The sequence below is a fragment of the Nymphaea colorata genome, chromosome 3, assembly GCF_008831285.2.
Source record: "Nymphaea colorata isolate Beijing-Zhang1983 chromosome 3, ASM883128v2, whole genome shotgun sequence".
Classification (NCBI taxonomy): Eukaryota; Viridiplantae; Streptophyta; class Magnoliopsida; order Nymphaeales; family Nymphaeaceae; genus Nymphaea; species Nymphaea colorata.
In genome coordinates, this window is record NC_045140.1 from 2,770,117 (window position 1) to 2,787,466 (window position 17,350).

The following is a 17,350-nucleotide window of genomic DNA, read 5'->3' on the forward strand; positions in this document are numbered from 1 at the left end:
GTTAGACATTTGCTAGAAGACATTGGAGAAAAGATTAAAACATCAATGTTAATGTGCGATAATCAAAGCGCTATTAACATTGCCTTTAATCCCGTACAACATGGTCGAACAAAGCACATTGAGATTGATCAACACTTTGTTAGACAAAAGGTGGAAGACAAGGAAATTCAGCCTATTTATGTTCGTACAGATGAACAAGTTGCAGACTTATTTACAAAAGAATTAACAAAGGAACGATTCTGGTTTCTAAAAGGCAAGTTGTACATGGTGCAAAACCATGCACAACTTGAGGGAGGGTGTTAAAATATAAATCCTTCACCAGCACGTTGAAGAGGAGTCTCTTAGGATTCCACCTCCTTGTAGAATGTGTTAAAATATTTAATGTCCTTGTAACATGTGAAAAGTCTCCTAGGATTCTATGTTATAGTTAATATCCTTGTTATATGGGAAGTCTCCTAGGATTCTATGTTGTAGTTAATATCCTTGTAATATGTGAAGTCTCTTAGGTTTCTATGATGTAATTAATGTCCTTGGAGCTTGTGAAATCTCCTAGGATTCCACGATTGGAGACTCTTAGAATTCTGAAAATGAGATTATAAATAGAGGCCGTGCAAACCATTTTGGCTACGGCTTCTTCTCCTCAGTTTCTTCTTGTTTTCATTCTCTCTCTCTCTCTCTCTCTCTCTCTCTCTCTCTCTCTCTCCTGCGTGAGTGCTGTTTTCGGGTTACAGATATTGGTGCTACATTTCTATCAATAGACAGATGGCTGCAGGTTCTACCCAATTGAATCCTAACGTGGAGCTCCACTATCCATGGCTAATTTCCGAACTCTTCTCCAACATTGACAATAATTGTCTTTCGGGCTCTGCTTATAATTGAAATAAGCCACTTTTAGAAGGTGTTGCTGTTGAAAATCAAGAGGCAACTGGTTTACCACATTCACATATACAAATTCACAAGGAGTGTCTATTAGATTAGACCTGGGCATCGGGCCGGGCCGGCCCGATAAGAGCTGGTTCCAGGCCAGCCCGATGCCCGAAACCTGAGACCGTGCCTGGCCCTGTTACAACAATTTTTTCTAAACATAAAATAATTTTTTTGAATATAAAATATATTTTTAATAATAAAATATATATTATTCATAAAATAAAAATTATAATTAAAATTTATCGTGCCAAATCAGACCCCCATTGGGCCGACCTGGGCCAGCCCAGGCTGGTTTTTTTGGGCCCGGGCCCGATGCCCAGGTCTAGTGTCTATAATCTACACAAGAAGCAAAAATTTTATCTCCCACAGTATAGTAGAACAAGATTCGTTCTCCACCATTATCAGCTCCATGTTCCTCCCACAAAGCAGTAATAAATATGAATATCAGAGAGTTTGACATTCTAATAACGATCAATTAGTTATGAATTTTTTACCAGAGATTTTCAACTATTTTTTATCTCAAATTTGAAAGCACAATGAACCTATTATGTTTCATCAAGTAACTGTGTTGAATGAATGGATTCAAGCTATGAATGAGGAAATAGAAACCCTTCATGAGTGTTAAATGCGGAAAGTTTTGCCTAACCTTCAGACAAGAATGTGGTAGGCTCCAAATGTGTGTGTAAAGTTAAACAAAAAGTGGATGTCAACGTTGAAAGTTATATAAGACTAGCCTTGTAGCAAAAGGGCTTCTTAAAGGACTACTATAGACAAGATTATGATGAAAAATCTTAGTCTTGTTGTTAAAATGATACCCTTTTAGATTATACTTCTGTTGGCCATTGATCGTTGGTGGATGCTGAGTTAGATGTAAAGAATGTTTTTCTGCATGGTGACTTGAAAGAGGTGGTATATATAGAGCATTCCCAAAGATATAGAGTAGAAGACCCTGAGGCATATATATGCAAATTGAAGAGTGCTATCTATGACTTCTAACAGGTTTCTTGCTCTTGGTTTGACAAAATTTTTCTTTGGATCAATCACTGATAATCTCTAACTGACACTATTGTGTATATATGTCTTTGCTTAGTTATGACATAAAACGCTTAGTTATGACATAAAACACAACAACCATATTCAAGAAGAAAAAGACTTATTCAGTCGAGGGTTCAAAATGAAAGATCTCGGTAGCCTATCTTATTTTGGTGTGGAGGTGAATGACGAAGATGAAGAGTTAACCTTGACTCAAGACAAGAATACTTCAAACTTACTGAGCAGAACAGAAATGAAGTATTGCAAACCGTTGGCCAAACCTAGTAAAATAAATCAAAAGCTAATCTTTCAAAATGAAGACCTCTACTATGCTTCTACGGCATAGCGGGGTCTAGTGAGAATGCTTCGCTATCTCACTTGTACTGGATCTAATATTGCCTACTAGGCTACTATCAATAGAAGTATCAAAATTCATGCGTGAACTATAGACAGGACATATGGATTTAGTGAAAAAAATGTTCATACATTTCAAAGACACTACTGGGAACAAACTCTTGTAAGGTAGAGGCATGCATGACATAATTTTCTTATACAAATGCATATTGGGCAGACAATCTTGATGAGAGATGATCATTTCATGCTATTGTATTTTTGTTGAATCAAATTTAGTAACTTGGATTAACAAAACAAAAAGCTGTTGCTAGATCTAGCATGGAGGAAAAATAAAATAAGGATATGTAGGTGCTAAAATAGCAGAGGTCACATGGATTAGAGATTTGGAATTGAGAGAGCCTATTTCAAGATCGTCCTTGCCTTGTGATAACAAAAATTCTGGACAAATCTCCTTCAACCCTATTCACCATAATTAGAGAAAAGATATTGAGCTTGATCAACACTTCATTAGATAAAAGGTTCAAGATAAAAATCGAGCTTCATTATATTCAGATTAAAGATCAAGTGGCTGATCTATTAAAAAATGATTGGTCAAACATAAATTTTGGTTCCTGAGAGACAAGTCCTCCATGGTTCAGATTCTTTGAAACCATGCTCAACTCAGGATTCAGGAGCAAGGGATGCTATAACATGTATCTAGTTTGGACTCAGATCCAATGGAGATGTATTCCTTTGCCTATGGTGCATTATGCATTATCGTGATTTTTATTTATGTTGCAGGCATTGTTAGGATGTACTAAAACTTTGATATAAAATAAAAAAAAGTTAGTTTGCGACCCATATTGGGACAATCTTGATATAGTATACAAAGAAATATTTCACAACCATATTAGGACTCGTCTTGATTCAGTGCATCCTTGTTCTTTCTTGTTTCTTACAGTGCATATTTCAGTGACTCAACGAAATTTTGACACATATATGTGATGGACATAAATAACACATTCCTAAATGGAGAATGAAATAAGGATGGACCTCCCACTTAAGATGAGACTTTCTAATGGTAAGGCTCTTATCACTTTTTTGCTGCAGGATTTCTGGATGCTAGATTTGAAAACAAACCAATGGGAGCAGCTTCTTTTGAAAGGTTGTCCAAGTGCTCGTTCTGGTCATCGTATGGTACTGCCTTCATACTCTGCTAGGGGAAATCCTATTGTTATTTAAAATGAAAATCTGTCGTATATGTCTTGATAATTGTAATTGAGTTAATGGCTTATAGATTCTGTAGCTGGTGTTGGGCGACTCTATTTTAGACCTTTAACAAAAAAGCATTTGCCAAGCTGTTCCAATTTGTTATTTGCATTGATCTAAATGTTAAGGTGCTGCAAGAATACATTGGCACTTGCTTCATAAACCATTGGTTATAAGTGCATGAACATGGTTATGTCATATTATTTTAGTTCAGTGCTAAGACTTTCTTGAGGGATTTTTCAGCATTCTATAGTGCCTGTTTGTCATTGCATATTGTGCAACGGTCCGTTCTTTATGTTAATGCCTTAGTGTCCGTTACCATGGTGCATGAATTAGCAGAGTTTTAGTTATTAACATGATATCAAAGGGTATTATGGAAAGATAGTAACACTTATTTTTGTTATTTTTTCATATGATCAAGTTGATTCTCTGAGGGTGCCAATGGCAACCCGTGAATTGCTATTTATATATATCCTTATCCCTCGTCTTTTGTGAACCGGTTCCCTGTTATGGCTTTCAAATCCTCTGTATTTTTTCCGCATGCCTAACTATATACTCAAGAGCTCACTTAAACTTACATCTGGGGTCCCTGGCTTCCTAGGCGGGAACTTGTTGCCTAGGCTTAGCCCTTTGTGGCCTGCATAAATAGCATGCCTTGACTCTGGTGCACTTAAGCATGCCTAGGCACAGTTACGCCTATGCGTGACGATACAAGTTCTTCTTTCTGGGGAACAGCAAAAAGAGGGGGTTCAAACCCCCTTTTCTTTTCTCTGTCCTTTTCCCATCATCTTGTTGTCCTCCTCTTTTCCAGTTACCCTCCCTTTTGTTCTTCTTTTGAGCTTTTAAGTTCTTTTCTCTTCTTTTCTTCTTGCCCTGCTAGGACCCCAGTATCGTTGCATTGTACCTCCCTTTTTCTTCTTCCTCTTCCTCTTTTTTCCTTTCTTTTTTTTTTTTTAAAAAATTCCTTTTTCAGTCAAGACCCTATATATATTATTTTTATGTATACCTTATTGGTTTGGTGTTAAATATTAAGTACTGTCTTTAGAGTTGTTAAGATACATTATCGGATTACCGCATATTGCACATAAGTATTTTATGTTTATGAAATGTGTATATATATTTTATCATATTATTGTTCAATCTTCATCGTTTCCAATGTAGGTTGGTCTATTACATGCCAAGTCATTGGGATCATGTATAGAATAGTCAAATTGGTTTTTTGGTTGGTTTGCTATCAATGTTATATGATTATATAACAAGTATACTTTGTTTTTTAATTGAAAAATGCATCTTCAGGAAAAACTTTGATATTTACTACATTACTAGCAAGTTTCTTTTGTTATTCCATTGACCTCCTAAAGCCACTTATCTAACTTCAAATTAGTCCTGCCTAATCCATGTCCAGTGTCCTCCATTTATACACTGTCTAATATAAGGTATCAAATTAATGATGACACATTAGGAGGTTTAGAATCAATGTCCTCAGTCATAAAGGAGTGGACAGATGCATGCCACCAAGTGGTGTGCATAAGGGCATCTTATGTATCTGAAGGAAGAAAGCCATTTGCCAGAAGATGGGGATGTGGCATTCAGGCTGCATGCATTCTTTGTGAACCTTTGGAAGCGTGCCAGAGCTAACCCATACTAGGCTTTTTGTTCCTTAAGGACTATAAACAGATCATGATCTATGTCACACGGGTACTCCTCCAAAGGAGGAGTACCCGTATGGTACCGGTACGACATGGGTACCGGTACGGGTACGGGGTTGGGTACGCCTTTTGAAATGATCCTTGTTTCTATTGGTTTTGCAGCTCTTTTGCTAGGTGCTTTTCAAGTTTTCATATAAGTTGTAAATTGTAATGACTGTATTTATGAATATGACAATATGTTATTGTGATTGTGTAATTTTTGATATAGATATGTGCAAATATGTTATTTTTCTGCATTTTTTGACATATATATGTGTGTGTGTACAGCCATACCCAAGTTTTTTGAAAATGGTCCGTACCCGTACCAGTACCGGCACCCGTACCCATGTGACATAGATCATGATGTGGTCAGCCACCAGTCCGTGGGCAATCTAAATAGCATTCAAGCAAAAAGGCATCACCTCTTGCGCCCTTCATGTAGAACTCTTCTGTTCTTGTATAGGATGGTTGTTCGTACTTTGCTTGTCACAAAGGATGCTAAATAGATGAGCATTTGCTGCATGGGGATCTTATATGATGCATGATACCACAGACCCTGCACGTTCTTGGGATATGTTTAATAATAATGACAATAAGGAAGCTGTGGTACATGGTAATCTGTTTAAGATGTATGTAATTATAAATGTCTTTGAGGTTACATTTTCTTTATTCCATAGCTTAAAGGAAGCATGCAACTTTAGTTGTAATTATAAAAAAGATTAAGATGTCAAACATATTTATATGGAGCACTTAATGTTATCCCAACAGTCTGATTTCCTCCTATTATTGAAGGATGTGCTTTTAAATATTTGTTGCTGTTGTCAAAAAGCTTGCTGGATGGAAATCTGACTTTTACATGCTTCTCTGTAATATTATATCTTGTTTCTTTGTCTTGTAGGTACTATACAAGCACAAGCTGATCATCTTTGGTGGCTTCTATGACACTCTTCGTGAAGTTAGGTAATGCTTTGGAAACTTGAAACTTCAAATGTTATTTATTCAAATATTTCTGTATCTAGTAGCTTTTCGTTACAAAGATAATCCAAAGTCTATGTTATAAATAAGAAACAGACATGCTTTGACTTTTGTTCTTTTACATTGACTTGTACGTTCATGTTTAAGATTCCCTTGTATGGTTCTGATTGCATTCATCTCCAGTTTATGACATTATCTACTTCCACCTGTCTGGACGTAATCAGATTGTATTTATGTATCTACTGAATCTTTCCTTTCTTTTCCTTTTCTTCCTTTATTAAAGTCTTCACATGCGTTCTGGAAATTGAAGTCTGAAGATCAATTGCCTTTTTAGGTCATCGATAAGAAAGGAAGCCTAATTTTGTTTGCACTTTGCACTACCCCTCATCATGAACCATTAGCCAATTTAAACAAATGATAGAAGCAGAAACAAGATGAACTGGAATTAGCTAAAAGTAAAACTTTCAGTTAATTGTTGGAGAAAAAGAAAAATAAAATGCATACATCTCATTACAGACAATCATGACACAGTGAACTGTTTTACATATGCCGAAGGTGTTGCGTAATGGATAGCTTGAAGGAGGTGACACAGTTTGTTGGATTGATCACTTTATCTTCAACCAGCCACTGAGAACATAGAATGACATGGTTAAAATTAACCTGACATAGAAAGGTAAGAGTGAGTAATTATGTAAATAAAGTTATAGTCACAAATATTGTTAATGGGTTTTAATTGTTGGGTATTTTTCAGCAAAGCTAAAAATCTTGGGAAAAAATTGCCAATTTTTTTTAGAAAATAAATAAATCCTAAAAATTAGGAAAAAATAAAGTAAGTGAAAAACTAATTAGAAAACGTAAAAAATAACTTAATAAAATGATAAAGATTAATGATAGAAATGAAAATAAACAATTTAGCTTAAGTTTTAAATTTCAAAACAGAAATAATGTAAAAATAACGAAAACAAATGTGATAAAAATGCGAAAAATTGATTTTGGAGTTTTTTTTTTTTAAAAGACAAAATATGTTTTTTTCGTTTTCATAATTTCATTGCTTTTAACGTTTTTATTGAGACCTTTTTGAAAAAGACATTTTTTGTGACTATGAAATAAATTAATAAACATAATATAATACAAATAAGAAAAGAAACAAGTGATACTTGAGGCTTCTATTCTATGTAGTCAAAACTGTTTGTCAGGCATAAGTTGGTAAATGTCCTAAAACAACTTGTCTGGACCAGACGAGATTAGTTAGCTTGAGTGGGTCCAAACAGTCTCTAGCAAGAAAATCAATAAAATTAGAAAAAGAGGGGAAAAAGAGAAGGCAGCATAGTCTGGAAAAAATGGAAAAAGAAGTGCACTGCGGGCTGCAGCATGGTGGCAGGAGAGGAAAGAGAGAGAACAAATAGACTGGAATAAAAGGATAAAAAAGAAAAGAAAGGACGAAAAGGAAATATGCATCTTAATTGCGAGGGGGAGAAAGAAGGAAGTTGAAATTTTTGAATCCATATTATTAGTTTCTTTGTTTTTCACCAACTACTCTATCACAAGGATGTGCCTAGTCACTGACTTTAGGACTGCCAGTTGTGCATAATGATTAGTGACTTGATAACCTATGGCCAACTAGTTGTTCTACTTGATTGACTAGCTGGGATTTTGACTGTAATGCTTTTACTACCTGTACCTTTTCCATATCAGTCTGTACAGTGGGCATAAAATATATATCTTTCAGTCAACTAATGAATAAATAGGAACGTATACCTTGATCACATCAAGAAATATTAGATACATGCAATGTATCATGGAAAAAATTACCTAGGTGGGGTGCAGACACTGGAGCACAGAAATTTTAGAAAACTTGGCTCTAGGTATATGACTTAAATTCATGAAAGTTTTTCTCTTCGGATGTACCATAAAGACATTTACTATTAAAAGATCTCTCTCTCTCTCTCTCTTTCATGACCTATATGGAGTGGGACTTGCAAACCATTTTCAAAGTAAATAAAAAAAGTAATTAATAATGTGACTAAATGCATGAAGGTCTCTAGCTCTCAAGGTACCATAAAGATAATTACAACTGAAAACTTTTAGGAAAAAAATATCTATTGTCCAGATGGAAAAAGGCTTTAAAGTTCTATAAAAAAGGACAGGATTGGGCTCAGTTAAAGTTGACTTAGCTTAGAGTTAGACAAAAGGGCAGACAACGTCTGCACCTTACATGACTTTGATTTTGTCCAATCCTTGTCCAATAAGTGCACTTGTGTGCACTATGTTGACCCGAGGTGCAATTGTCTTTTTAGGTATGTCTGTGCATCATAGCAGTTAAGTAATTTCATGGTCATATACATGTATCCACCGATAGTGCAAGCACACAAAGAGTTAGGTAAAAGAACATAAAGAAAAAATGGAAAACTGACCTGGTTGCAGCCAGTTCTACATTCTGCAGAGAGGGAGGGAGGGAGCACTTAATGGAAAAAAGGGAAAAAGAACGTAGGTCTTTGTGTTTCAATTGCAAGAAATAAAATACAGACCTGGTTGCATCTGGGACTGCATTTCAGTGGGGGAGAGAGAGAGTCTTTGCGAATGATAAGATGGTTGCTGGCTATTTGAGTAAGAGGGAGATATATTGACTATTGAGAGAGAGAGAGCCACATATGACATTTCATTTCTTTTCTCAGGAAGGAAAAGAAAAAATCTTGAGGAAGAAAAAAAGGGGAAGTTGGTCAAAGTCAAACTCAATCATCTTTACGTTTTATTATTAAAATAAATTTATTTACTATAACCTTAAAAGGGATAAAAAATGGACATGGTCAAAGTTGATTATGGATTTGGACAGTTCAAGACTTGGATGCATAGATCACACTTGACATGGTTATGGCGAGTTTGTGTGGCATAGGAAACTACATATATCTTAGCAACTTTTACATGTCTATGTGGTATACAATTGAGACCTATATGACACAACTGCCTAGGTGCACCCAAAATGACACCTTGCACTCAACGCACCCACAATTGCACCCCACACTCAATGTCTATGTTGGTGCATTCTATATATCATATAGAAATTGTCAACAAAAAACAGATAACAAATTACGAGCTATTAGATTACACATGTTCTTGAGTGTTAGATTAACTAAAGTGCGTGCTGTGGATGAAGTCCAAAAAAATATTTAGGGAGTTCATTTTTCAAACTCAATGCTGCACAACTGCATATAGAAGCATTCTGCAATGATCTGTGCTACCCTGTGAAGGCCAATTCTTTGATCACTTCTATCGATGACTGCCTCAAATATTCAACGTCTTCATGTTCTTTAGATGTATCACTTGTCCTTGGAAAATCGGACTTAGTAACACACAAAAAGAATAGTTAAGGATGCCTTTGAACGTCTGCCCACCCACCATAACCTGAAAAAAGAAAACAGTTGATGCCTTTGAATGTCTATCCACCCGTCAGAAACAATTGATATACTGGTTTGTTCTCATCCAAAGTTTTCAGAATCAATTGTTCTTAGTTTCATCCTTCTCATATTTAAAAATTGATGTTGATAGTCTTCTAAACTTGGAGGTACATATGCAAGTAATTTCCCCCCAAATAATTTAAATCGAAGAGGGAGACAGAGAGATCAATAAATCTCGCAGTAGCCTATAGTAAAATCTTGATTCGTATAGTCCAAGTCTTACTCATGATATATTCAATGTCCAATAAAAGGTTGAGAATTTCTTTAGTGACCATACTTGTTCTGATCTGTGACTTGAAAGCACAAGTACTTGTGTAGGACTTCTTTCTATGTGATATTTTCATTACTGAAGTTCATGGAGATACTTTACAAGAAGGTAACTTCTTGTCCTTCAGAAGCCTTTTCCCTTTCATACTGAAACCAAATTGACTTACTAGCTGGTGATTGTGTGCTGTTCTTTATCTAACTTGAATTTATTTATTTTATTTGGTTATGAATGTGCTTCTTGAGTTAATAACTACTGAACCTTTTTTTGGCAGGTATTACAATGATTTGCATGTTTTTGATCTCGATCAGTTTAAGGTGATTTTTTTTCTCTCTTATTGTTTATGTCTGATTTTTATCATTGTAGAAATATGTTGAGTTTGTTCATCATGTATGTTGTAGTGGCAAGAGATAAAACCAAAGCCTGGAAGCTTGTGGCCAAGTTCTCGGAGTGGCTTCCAATTTTTTGTTTTCCAGGATGAGGTTGGTCAAATTTATAATAATGTGTTGTGTTGTCTTTTATCTTCAATCTTCATAAACATGTGGGCAAGCTCCTTCTTCGGTGGCCATGATCCCTTCAATTTCTATCTCCTGTGCTAATTATTTGTCTTTGTCCTTCTATAAACTGCATACATTATTATTTGCCTCATGTAGGAGCCAAGTAATATAATTGCTCAGTGCATTGTCACTTCGCTGGTACTTTTGCTATATTCTCAGAAGAAAAAAAGAGGATTTTAGATCCACATGCCTCTGTGGCTCAGCACTCAAAAAGGGTTCTTTTTTTTTTTTAAAAAAAAAGGATTTCCTAGTCCTTGTTTTTAATGACCATCCGGTTTGAGGTAGACCTGATGTTTCCGTTCCATGTCTTGTTCTCTAACTGGCCCGTTAGTTTGTACTTGAATCAATTTTTTCTTCCATATGTTGATTGCTTTGGCTCTTAAAGAAGTGGACAACCTATTTCTGTTCTTACATTCTATTTGTTAGTGTTGCTTCAAGAAATATTTTCTTTCTGATAATGTGGTGTTGGTCTCAGAGGTACTTTTTTATTCTTCAGTGGTTTCTGTTAAGCCTGTAACTGAAGGTAATTTCTTACTGCTTTCAGTATGATATGTCACATGACACTCAGTTTGGTTTCTACCTGTAGATTTTCCTTTATGGAGGTTACTCGAAAGTTGTATCAACTGATAAGAGTGCCTCTGAGAAGGGAGTTGTTCATGCAGACATGTGGTCCCTTGATCCAAGGAGCTGGGAGTGGAACAAAGTAAGCTTGATTGACATTTCTATACTTGGCAGTTGGCACTGTCAAGGGTAGCATTGTGCTTGTACTATTTTTTTTCCTTAGTAGTTGTCTTCTTAGATGGAGTTGCTTGATGGAGAGAAGGTTTAATAATATTAGTAGAAAACACAGAACTTGAACTCGTTGTAGCTAGAGTTTCTTATTTTCTTCTGTTTTTACTTTAGAAACCTTTGACATTTTCATCAAGAATATATGTTTTAATTTTTAATCTGTTTATCATGTTTCTTATTGTGTTAGTCCTCTCCCTTGTCTTTACTATGTGAAGATCTTCTTGTCTTTATCCTTAGGAGAGCTAAATTTGACTGTGAGATTCAGTAAATAACTTGAAAAGGCTCAGGACCCTGGAGTTGATTTTGCACTAAAGCCCCCCGTCTCAAGCAACAGATAATGATTGTGCTTTCTCTAAATTTTTAAGATCATGAATGTGGACACAATGTAGAAGGTGATTTTCTTCTTGTGTACAATTGCACTTAAGATTATGGAATTTGGACTTGCGGGTTCCATAAATCTTGTTTTGGTATAAATTTAAGGTTTTTCATATAAAAGTTCAAGATGGTGATGCATCTACAGTGTGTACAGATAAGTCTTGTATGATTTTGCAAGACTATATTGTACGTCTCTATTAAGTTGAAAACTAATAAGAATATAAGATACATCTTCCATATCTTTGTTATCAAAGTTATTATGACATAGAAAATTAGATGATAGATGGTTTTATCATATTTTATAATTTTGATTTTGTTTTTGCTTTTTCTGTTTTCTTTCCTGTTTCCTATGAAGTGTGGATTACGACCTCTTGACCCTATTTTTGAATGTGACAGTGGTCATTTTGGTTCTGTTTGTCTGCCTTCTCCTTCCAAGCCACTTTTTCTACCTTAATCAATTTGAGATCAGATCGAGAAAACACATGGGGATTCTGGCAATACCTATCTAAAGTGAACTAAATGAATCTACGTGTCAACCATGTAGCAAGGGTGTGGTGCACTTTCAAAAAACTTTGATGTGGGGACATGGCTGTACATGCATATGCGTGTCTATATATATATATATATATATATATATATGCATGTATGGTCATGTCCTCAAATCAAAGTTTTTTGGTGTGTGTGTGTGTGTGTGTGTGTGTATATATATATATATATATATATAAATAGGAAAGTCGGTAAAAACTAAAAACCAGACCAGTTGGGTAAGAGATAAAAACCAGTCTTATAAATTTAAATTATTAAAATAATTTTTTTGCAATCTAACCTTATTGATATGATCTTAAAGAGTGGTTTGACTAGAAACATATATTAAGTTAGTCGTTTTCATTCTTAAATAATGTTTTTTTAATAGTAAAAAATGAACTCTTATATAATATATAGTGTGTCCCCTTACATCAGGTGTTTGGCATAAGGAATACGCAAAAATCAGACACTCCATTTTCTTTTCAAAAATAAAAAACAAAAAAGAAGCAGAAGAGATGCCCTGACAATTGCACAGAGGGAGCCCATCGCCTCCCCTTCGCTATGCTGGCGATTTTCGGTGGGGTGTTTTTGGCGGCCCATAACCCTCCAAAGGAAGCATACCCCTTTCGCCAAATGCTTGGCATAAGGGGAAATACCTTTTTATATATATATATGTTACACTTACACGAATGCGTTGGTGTAACAGCTATGTAACACGGGTACTGCTCCAAAGGAGCAGTACCAGTACCGTACCGGTACAACACCGGTATGGGTACGGTGTCGGGTACGGCCTAGGTGCGGTGTTGACCGTGTCGGGTACAGTCAAAGTACCCGAGGTCGAATCCGACCATTTTCAGACTCGGTCAAAGTTGACCGAGTCCAAAATCGTCCATTGCACGTTTTAAAAAACCATTTTTTTCCCTCTCTCGCACGATGCCTTTGCCCTCTTGCCTCACCCCCCTCACCCCTCTCGTCCCTTGCCTTCTCGCCCCTTTCACCCCTCTTGCCTTTCTCACCTCTCCCCCCCTTGCCCCTCTCATTCCTCGCCTTTTCGCCCCTTGGAACTCCCAAATGACAGATTTTTTGTCTTGAAATTCTTAGTATCTACAAATTTTGGATCATGATTTAATGATTTATGAATATGCTATTTTGTTTGTAATTTTTTTGATATATATATATATATATATATATATATATATATATATGTGTGTGTGTGTGTGTGTGTGTGTGTGTGTGTGTGTGTGTGTGTGTGTGTGCACCCAAGTTGATCATCCAAGGAGGGACCTTGAGCATCGCTATGGGGAGGCCATCACATCCCCTTTGTGGCACTGGCGATGCATGCTAGGGCCTTGCTGGCAGGTGACTTCCATGCATGATCGTAGAGTGACTGATTTTTTTAAAAAAATTCACACCCATTATGCCAGGGCATTGATGTCATGAGACACTTTCTTTCTCTCTCTCTCTCTCTCTCTATATATATATATATATATATATATATAAGATCTGTGGATTTCTTCATTCACACACACACACATATATATATATAAGCCACACAATATCACTTCTTTACTGTTACACAGCACTTGAGCCGTCCATCTCCTTCAGATTGGATGGCACATGTTTTATCAAGTTTTTTCTTTTTACAAAACACTCACCCTTTTCTCACGGCCAGCAATGCTCCGCCTGGTTGTTGCTGGCACTACGGAAGGGAGATGATGGTCTACCTCCTGTGATGGACCTGCCGGTTGTCAGGGAGGCTCGATGCCTAAGGCTGGGCGTCGGGCCCGACAGCCAGGCCCGGCCCGTTTAGGCCCGGCAAGTTAAAAAATATATATATATATTTTAATTTTTTTGTTTTAATAATATTTTTTATTCTTAATAAATACATTTTATAATTAAAAAATGTTATTTTATAATTAAAAAATATTTTTTTAATTTAAATGGGCTGGGCCCGGCCCGGCCCGATACCCCTCCCTCCCGATGCCCTGTGCATTTTTTTTTTATGGAATAAAAGGAAGAGCGTGTGTAGTGGGAAACAGAAAGAAAAATAAGATTTTAAATGGGCAAATAATACATTCAATTTGTACGAATCTTAATTTGTAAATGGACAAAACAAATAAAATAACCATTGTATCAAAAAGTGCACTAGATAAGTCAATTTCATTTATGTATTGAAATTAGAAAAATGATAAATAGTCAAAATAAATATTGATTTTGCATACTGTAGATAGATCAATTTCATTTATGTTTCAAAGAAACCATGAATGAAATGTTTTCAGTTCAGCAGAATTTTCAGGTTTTTGAATCCCTGATCAAGAGGTAGAGATAGAGAGAGCATTGATGAATCTTCTTGCTTGTAGTTGCTGCTGTGCACAGCCTTCTCTCCCCGCAATGTTCCACATAGAAAGAAAGAGTGCTCCATCCCGGCCGAACCTGATGAACTGAAGAAGAGCTGCATGGAGGGAGATTTGAAGGGGTAGAATTGAAGACAATCTAAACACATTAAATAAATTTTCTCTAAAAAAGGATGAAAATGAACATTGTCAATTTTGACTGAGTCAAAATTTGGACAAGTAAGGACCTGGTGCATTGACTGCACCAGGAACCGCATTGTGTCCATGCCGAGTCTAAAGCCATACCTGTTTCTGCACCTGTGGCCGACCATGTCTACATAGGTGCAGTACGTTTTCAATCTAGTCCATGTGCAAGCGGTTGTCACTAATTTTTTGGAGGAAAAGTTCCTTTTCTTAGAAAAATTCCAGGTCAAACAGCTTTTGAAGAAGAATTAGTTTCTATTTTCCCATCCAGCATTTCATACATCATATGGCTATAATTTAATGTTCCATCAGTTGATCTGTTTCCATGTCTTTGTAATTGAGTTATTTGCTTGGGTCCAGCCCTGTGGAAGATATAACAGCAGGTTAACAGCCTTATTATTTTTTTCTTTTCTTTCTTTCTTTATTTCTGGCAGTTTCTTTTGGCAGCGTATCTTGCTTATATTTACAGTCATTATGTCTACAGTTATTGTCATACTCTTTTTTTTCTATGCTATTCATGAAAGGTCTTTTTTTTTTCTTTTGTACTGGTTTTCATGATTATTGTTGTCCAAATATTTGGGTGCACAGAACTTTTAGTATTTATAAAATTTATATGTTTGTTTTGGTAACAGGTTAAGAAGAGTGGGCTGCCTCCTGGTCCTCGTGCTGGCTTTTCTATGTGTGTGCACAAGAAGCGAGCATTGCTTTTTGGTGGTGTAGTGGACATGGAAGTTGAAGGTCAATATGTGATTTTGTTCAGCTGTGGATTGTTTTAAGCATTTCTTTTGTCTGAACATGTTTTACCAAAATTAAGATTGTATTTGCTTGTATGCTACTCCTTTAATTGTTACAAGGATATTAACATGGGTACAGGCCATTAACTGATACCTGGAGCAACTCCTCTCCATGTGTAGGTGTATGTGTACACGTATGTGTATGGTTGGATCAGCAGATAGGTGGGTGGGCTAGTGGATGGGTGTGTTTGTGCACCCATTGCTTGCTAGAAATGAGCTTTTGGAAGACATTGAGATTGACATTTTTTTGTGCGTGTATGTGCATGCATGCAGTTGTATGTCTGTGTGCGCACAGTCATGTTTTTCTACAGAAAAGGATGTATGGAAATGGGGTGAAAAAAGTGATATTTAGTGATGTTTTGATAAATGTATGTCCTCATGCAGTTTTCTCCATCTTTTCTCAAAAAGTTGCCTTGTTCTAATATTTCTACTTCTACAACCTGAAACTAAAAGAACCCTAAACAGCTATACCTGATGATTTTTTACATAAGAGAGATACACAAGCACAATTAAGTAGTCTGCTGGACCTTTCCTACCATGTGTGGAAGTATTTCCCTACAAGTACCATGAATCATCTGATAAAGGAACCCAAGAGCTTGTTGATCAGCTTGTATAGAAGAATAGAACTCATTTAGGCTTCCGAATAAAGTTCAACAAAGGAAGCTTGTTCTGTGGTATAAGCAGGAAGAAGCAAAACATATGGATGCTGGGCTAGCGTAGACTTGTATAAACATAAAAGTACAGTTTTAAGCAGGAGCTTAGCTTTCCGTTGTCACTACAAAAAGATACCTTTTATTTAAATGAGCATGCTCAGTCTTGTTCAAGCTTGACAAGCCCAAATCTGAACAGCCCCTTTTCGGTTTGTCGGTGGGCCTATTGACTAGCTCTTCTGACTTGAAACCGTTCAAAAACACTACTTAAATATAGGCTCGGTATGTCTCATAACTTTGCTGTATCTGGATGTTTATCATATATTGGCATGTATCAAGATTTTGTACATATATTAGTTCTGGGATGCTAATTGGGCTCATCCAGATTTATTACTACCATTGGGATAATCTAAAGTAGCTTGCACAATCTGATTTTTGATACCCTCCTTATTCCTTGTACTACTAACTAATAAGACAATTGCACTTGTATAGTTGGTCATTTCTTGTTTGGGGTTTTGGACAGGCCTTTTTTTCTAAATAATTTAAATTTATATATCTGCCACAGTATATGAATTTACCTTTTGCAGTTTTTGAAGATTGGTGCTATTTTCTAGTTCTGCCAACTGCATTGATTTATGGTATTTCATTGCTGTTCTTGCTATATGCTGAGTAGCACCATAGACCACATTATTGGCCTGTTCAAAATGTTAGTAGTACAGCATTGACTTGCATAAAGCATTCTCCTAGCACTATTATTTTTAGGAAAAGCTTTGTGCAAATTGCTTCAGCTAGAAAACAGTCTCTGTATGCATTAGGGTTCACACTATCAACTAGAAATTGGTTGCTTTTATTATTGCAGATGATTCCCTTATGAGTGTGTTCCTGAATGAGCTCTACGGGTTCCAGATGGATAACCATAGATGGTTTGTTCAATTCTCTATGATCTGATTCGTGAAAATTAATTTGCTAAATGTTGTGTTCTTGTTAGATCTATTAGAGAAGCTTTGCTTGCAAATTTAACTGACTTTTCTCTGCTTTGGCTATTGGCTTCCAAATTAAGTCTTTTATAAGAAAGCAACATTATCTGTTGTTTATGCTCCCTGTCAAATCTTTTTTTTTCGTATGTGTGTGTGTATATATATATTAGTAATGGCAGGGTGCTGATGTGCACCTACACCC

At 36.1% G+C, this 17,350-nt stretch overlaps 1 protein-coding gene across 1 annotated transcript in view; it reads left to right on the forward strand.

The window, feature by feature from the left end:
• The window catches only part of LOC116250664 (uncharacterized), a 35,149-nt gene that overhangs the window by 9,973 nt on the left and 7,826 nt on the right, over positions 1–17,350 (forward strand). Inside the window, exons 6-12 of the mRNA XM_031624470.2 lie at positions 3,403–3,489; positions 6,148–6,209; positions 10,219–10,261; positions 10,346–10,426; positions 11,088–11,204; positions 15,360–15,465; positions 17,031–17,094. Coding sequence (XP_031480330.1) covers positions 3,403–3,489; positions 6,148–6,209; positions 10,219–10,261; positions 10,346–10,426; positions 11,088–11,204; positions 15,360–15,465; positions 17,031–17,094 — 560 coding nt within the window. The remainder of the gene's footprint in view (positions 1–3,402; positions 3,490–6,147; positions 6,210–10,218; positions 10,262–10,345; positions 10,427–11,087; positions 11,205–15,359; positions 15,466–17,030; positions 17,095–17,350) is intronic.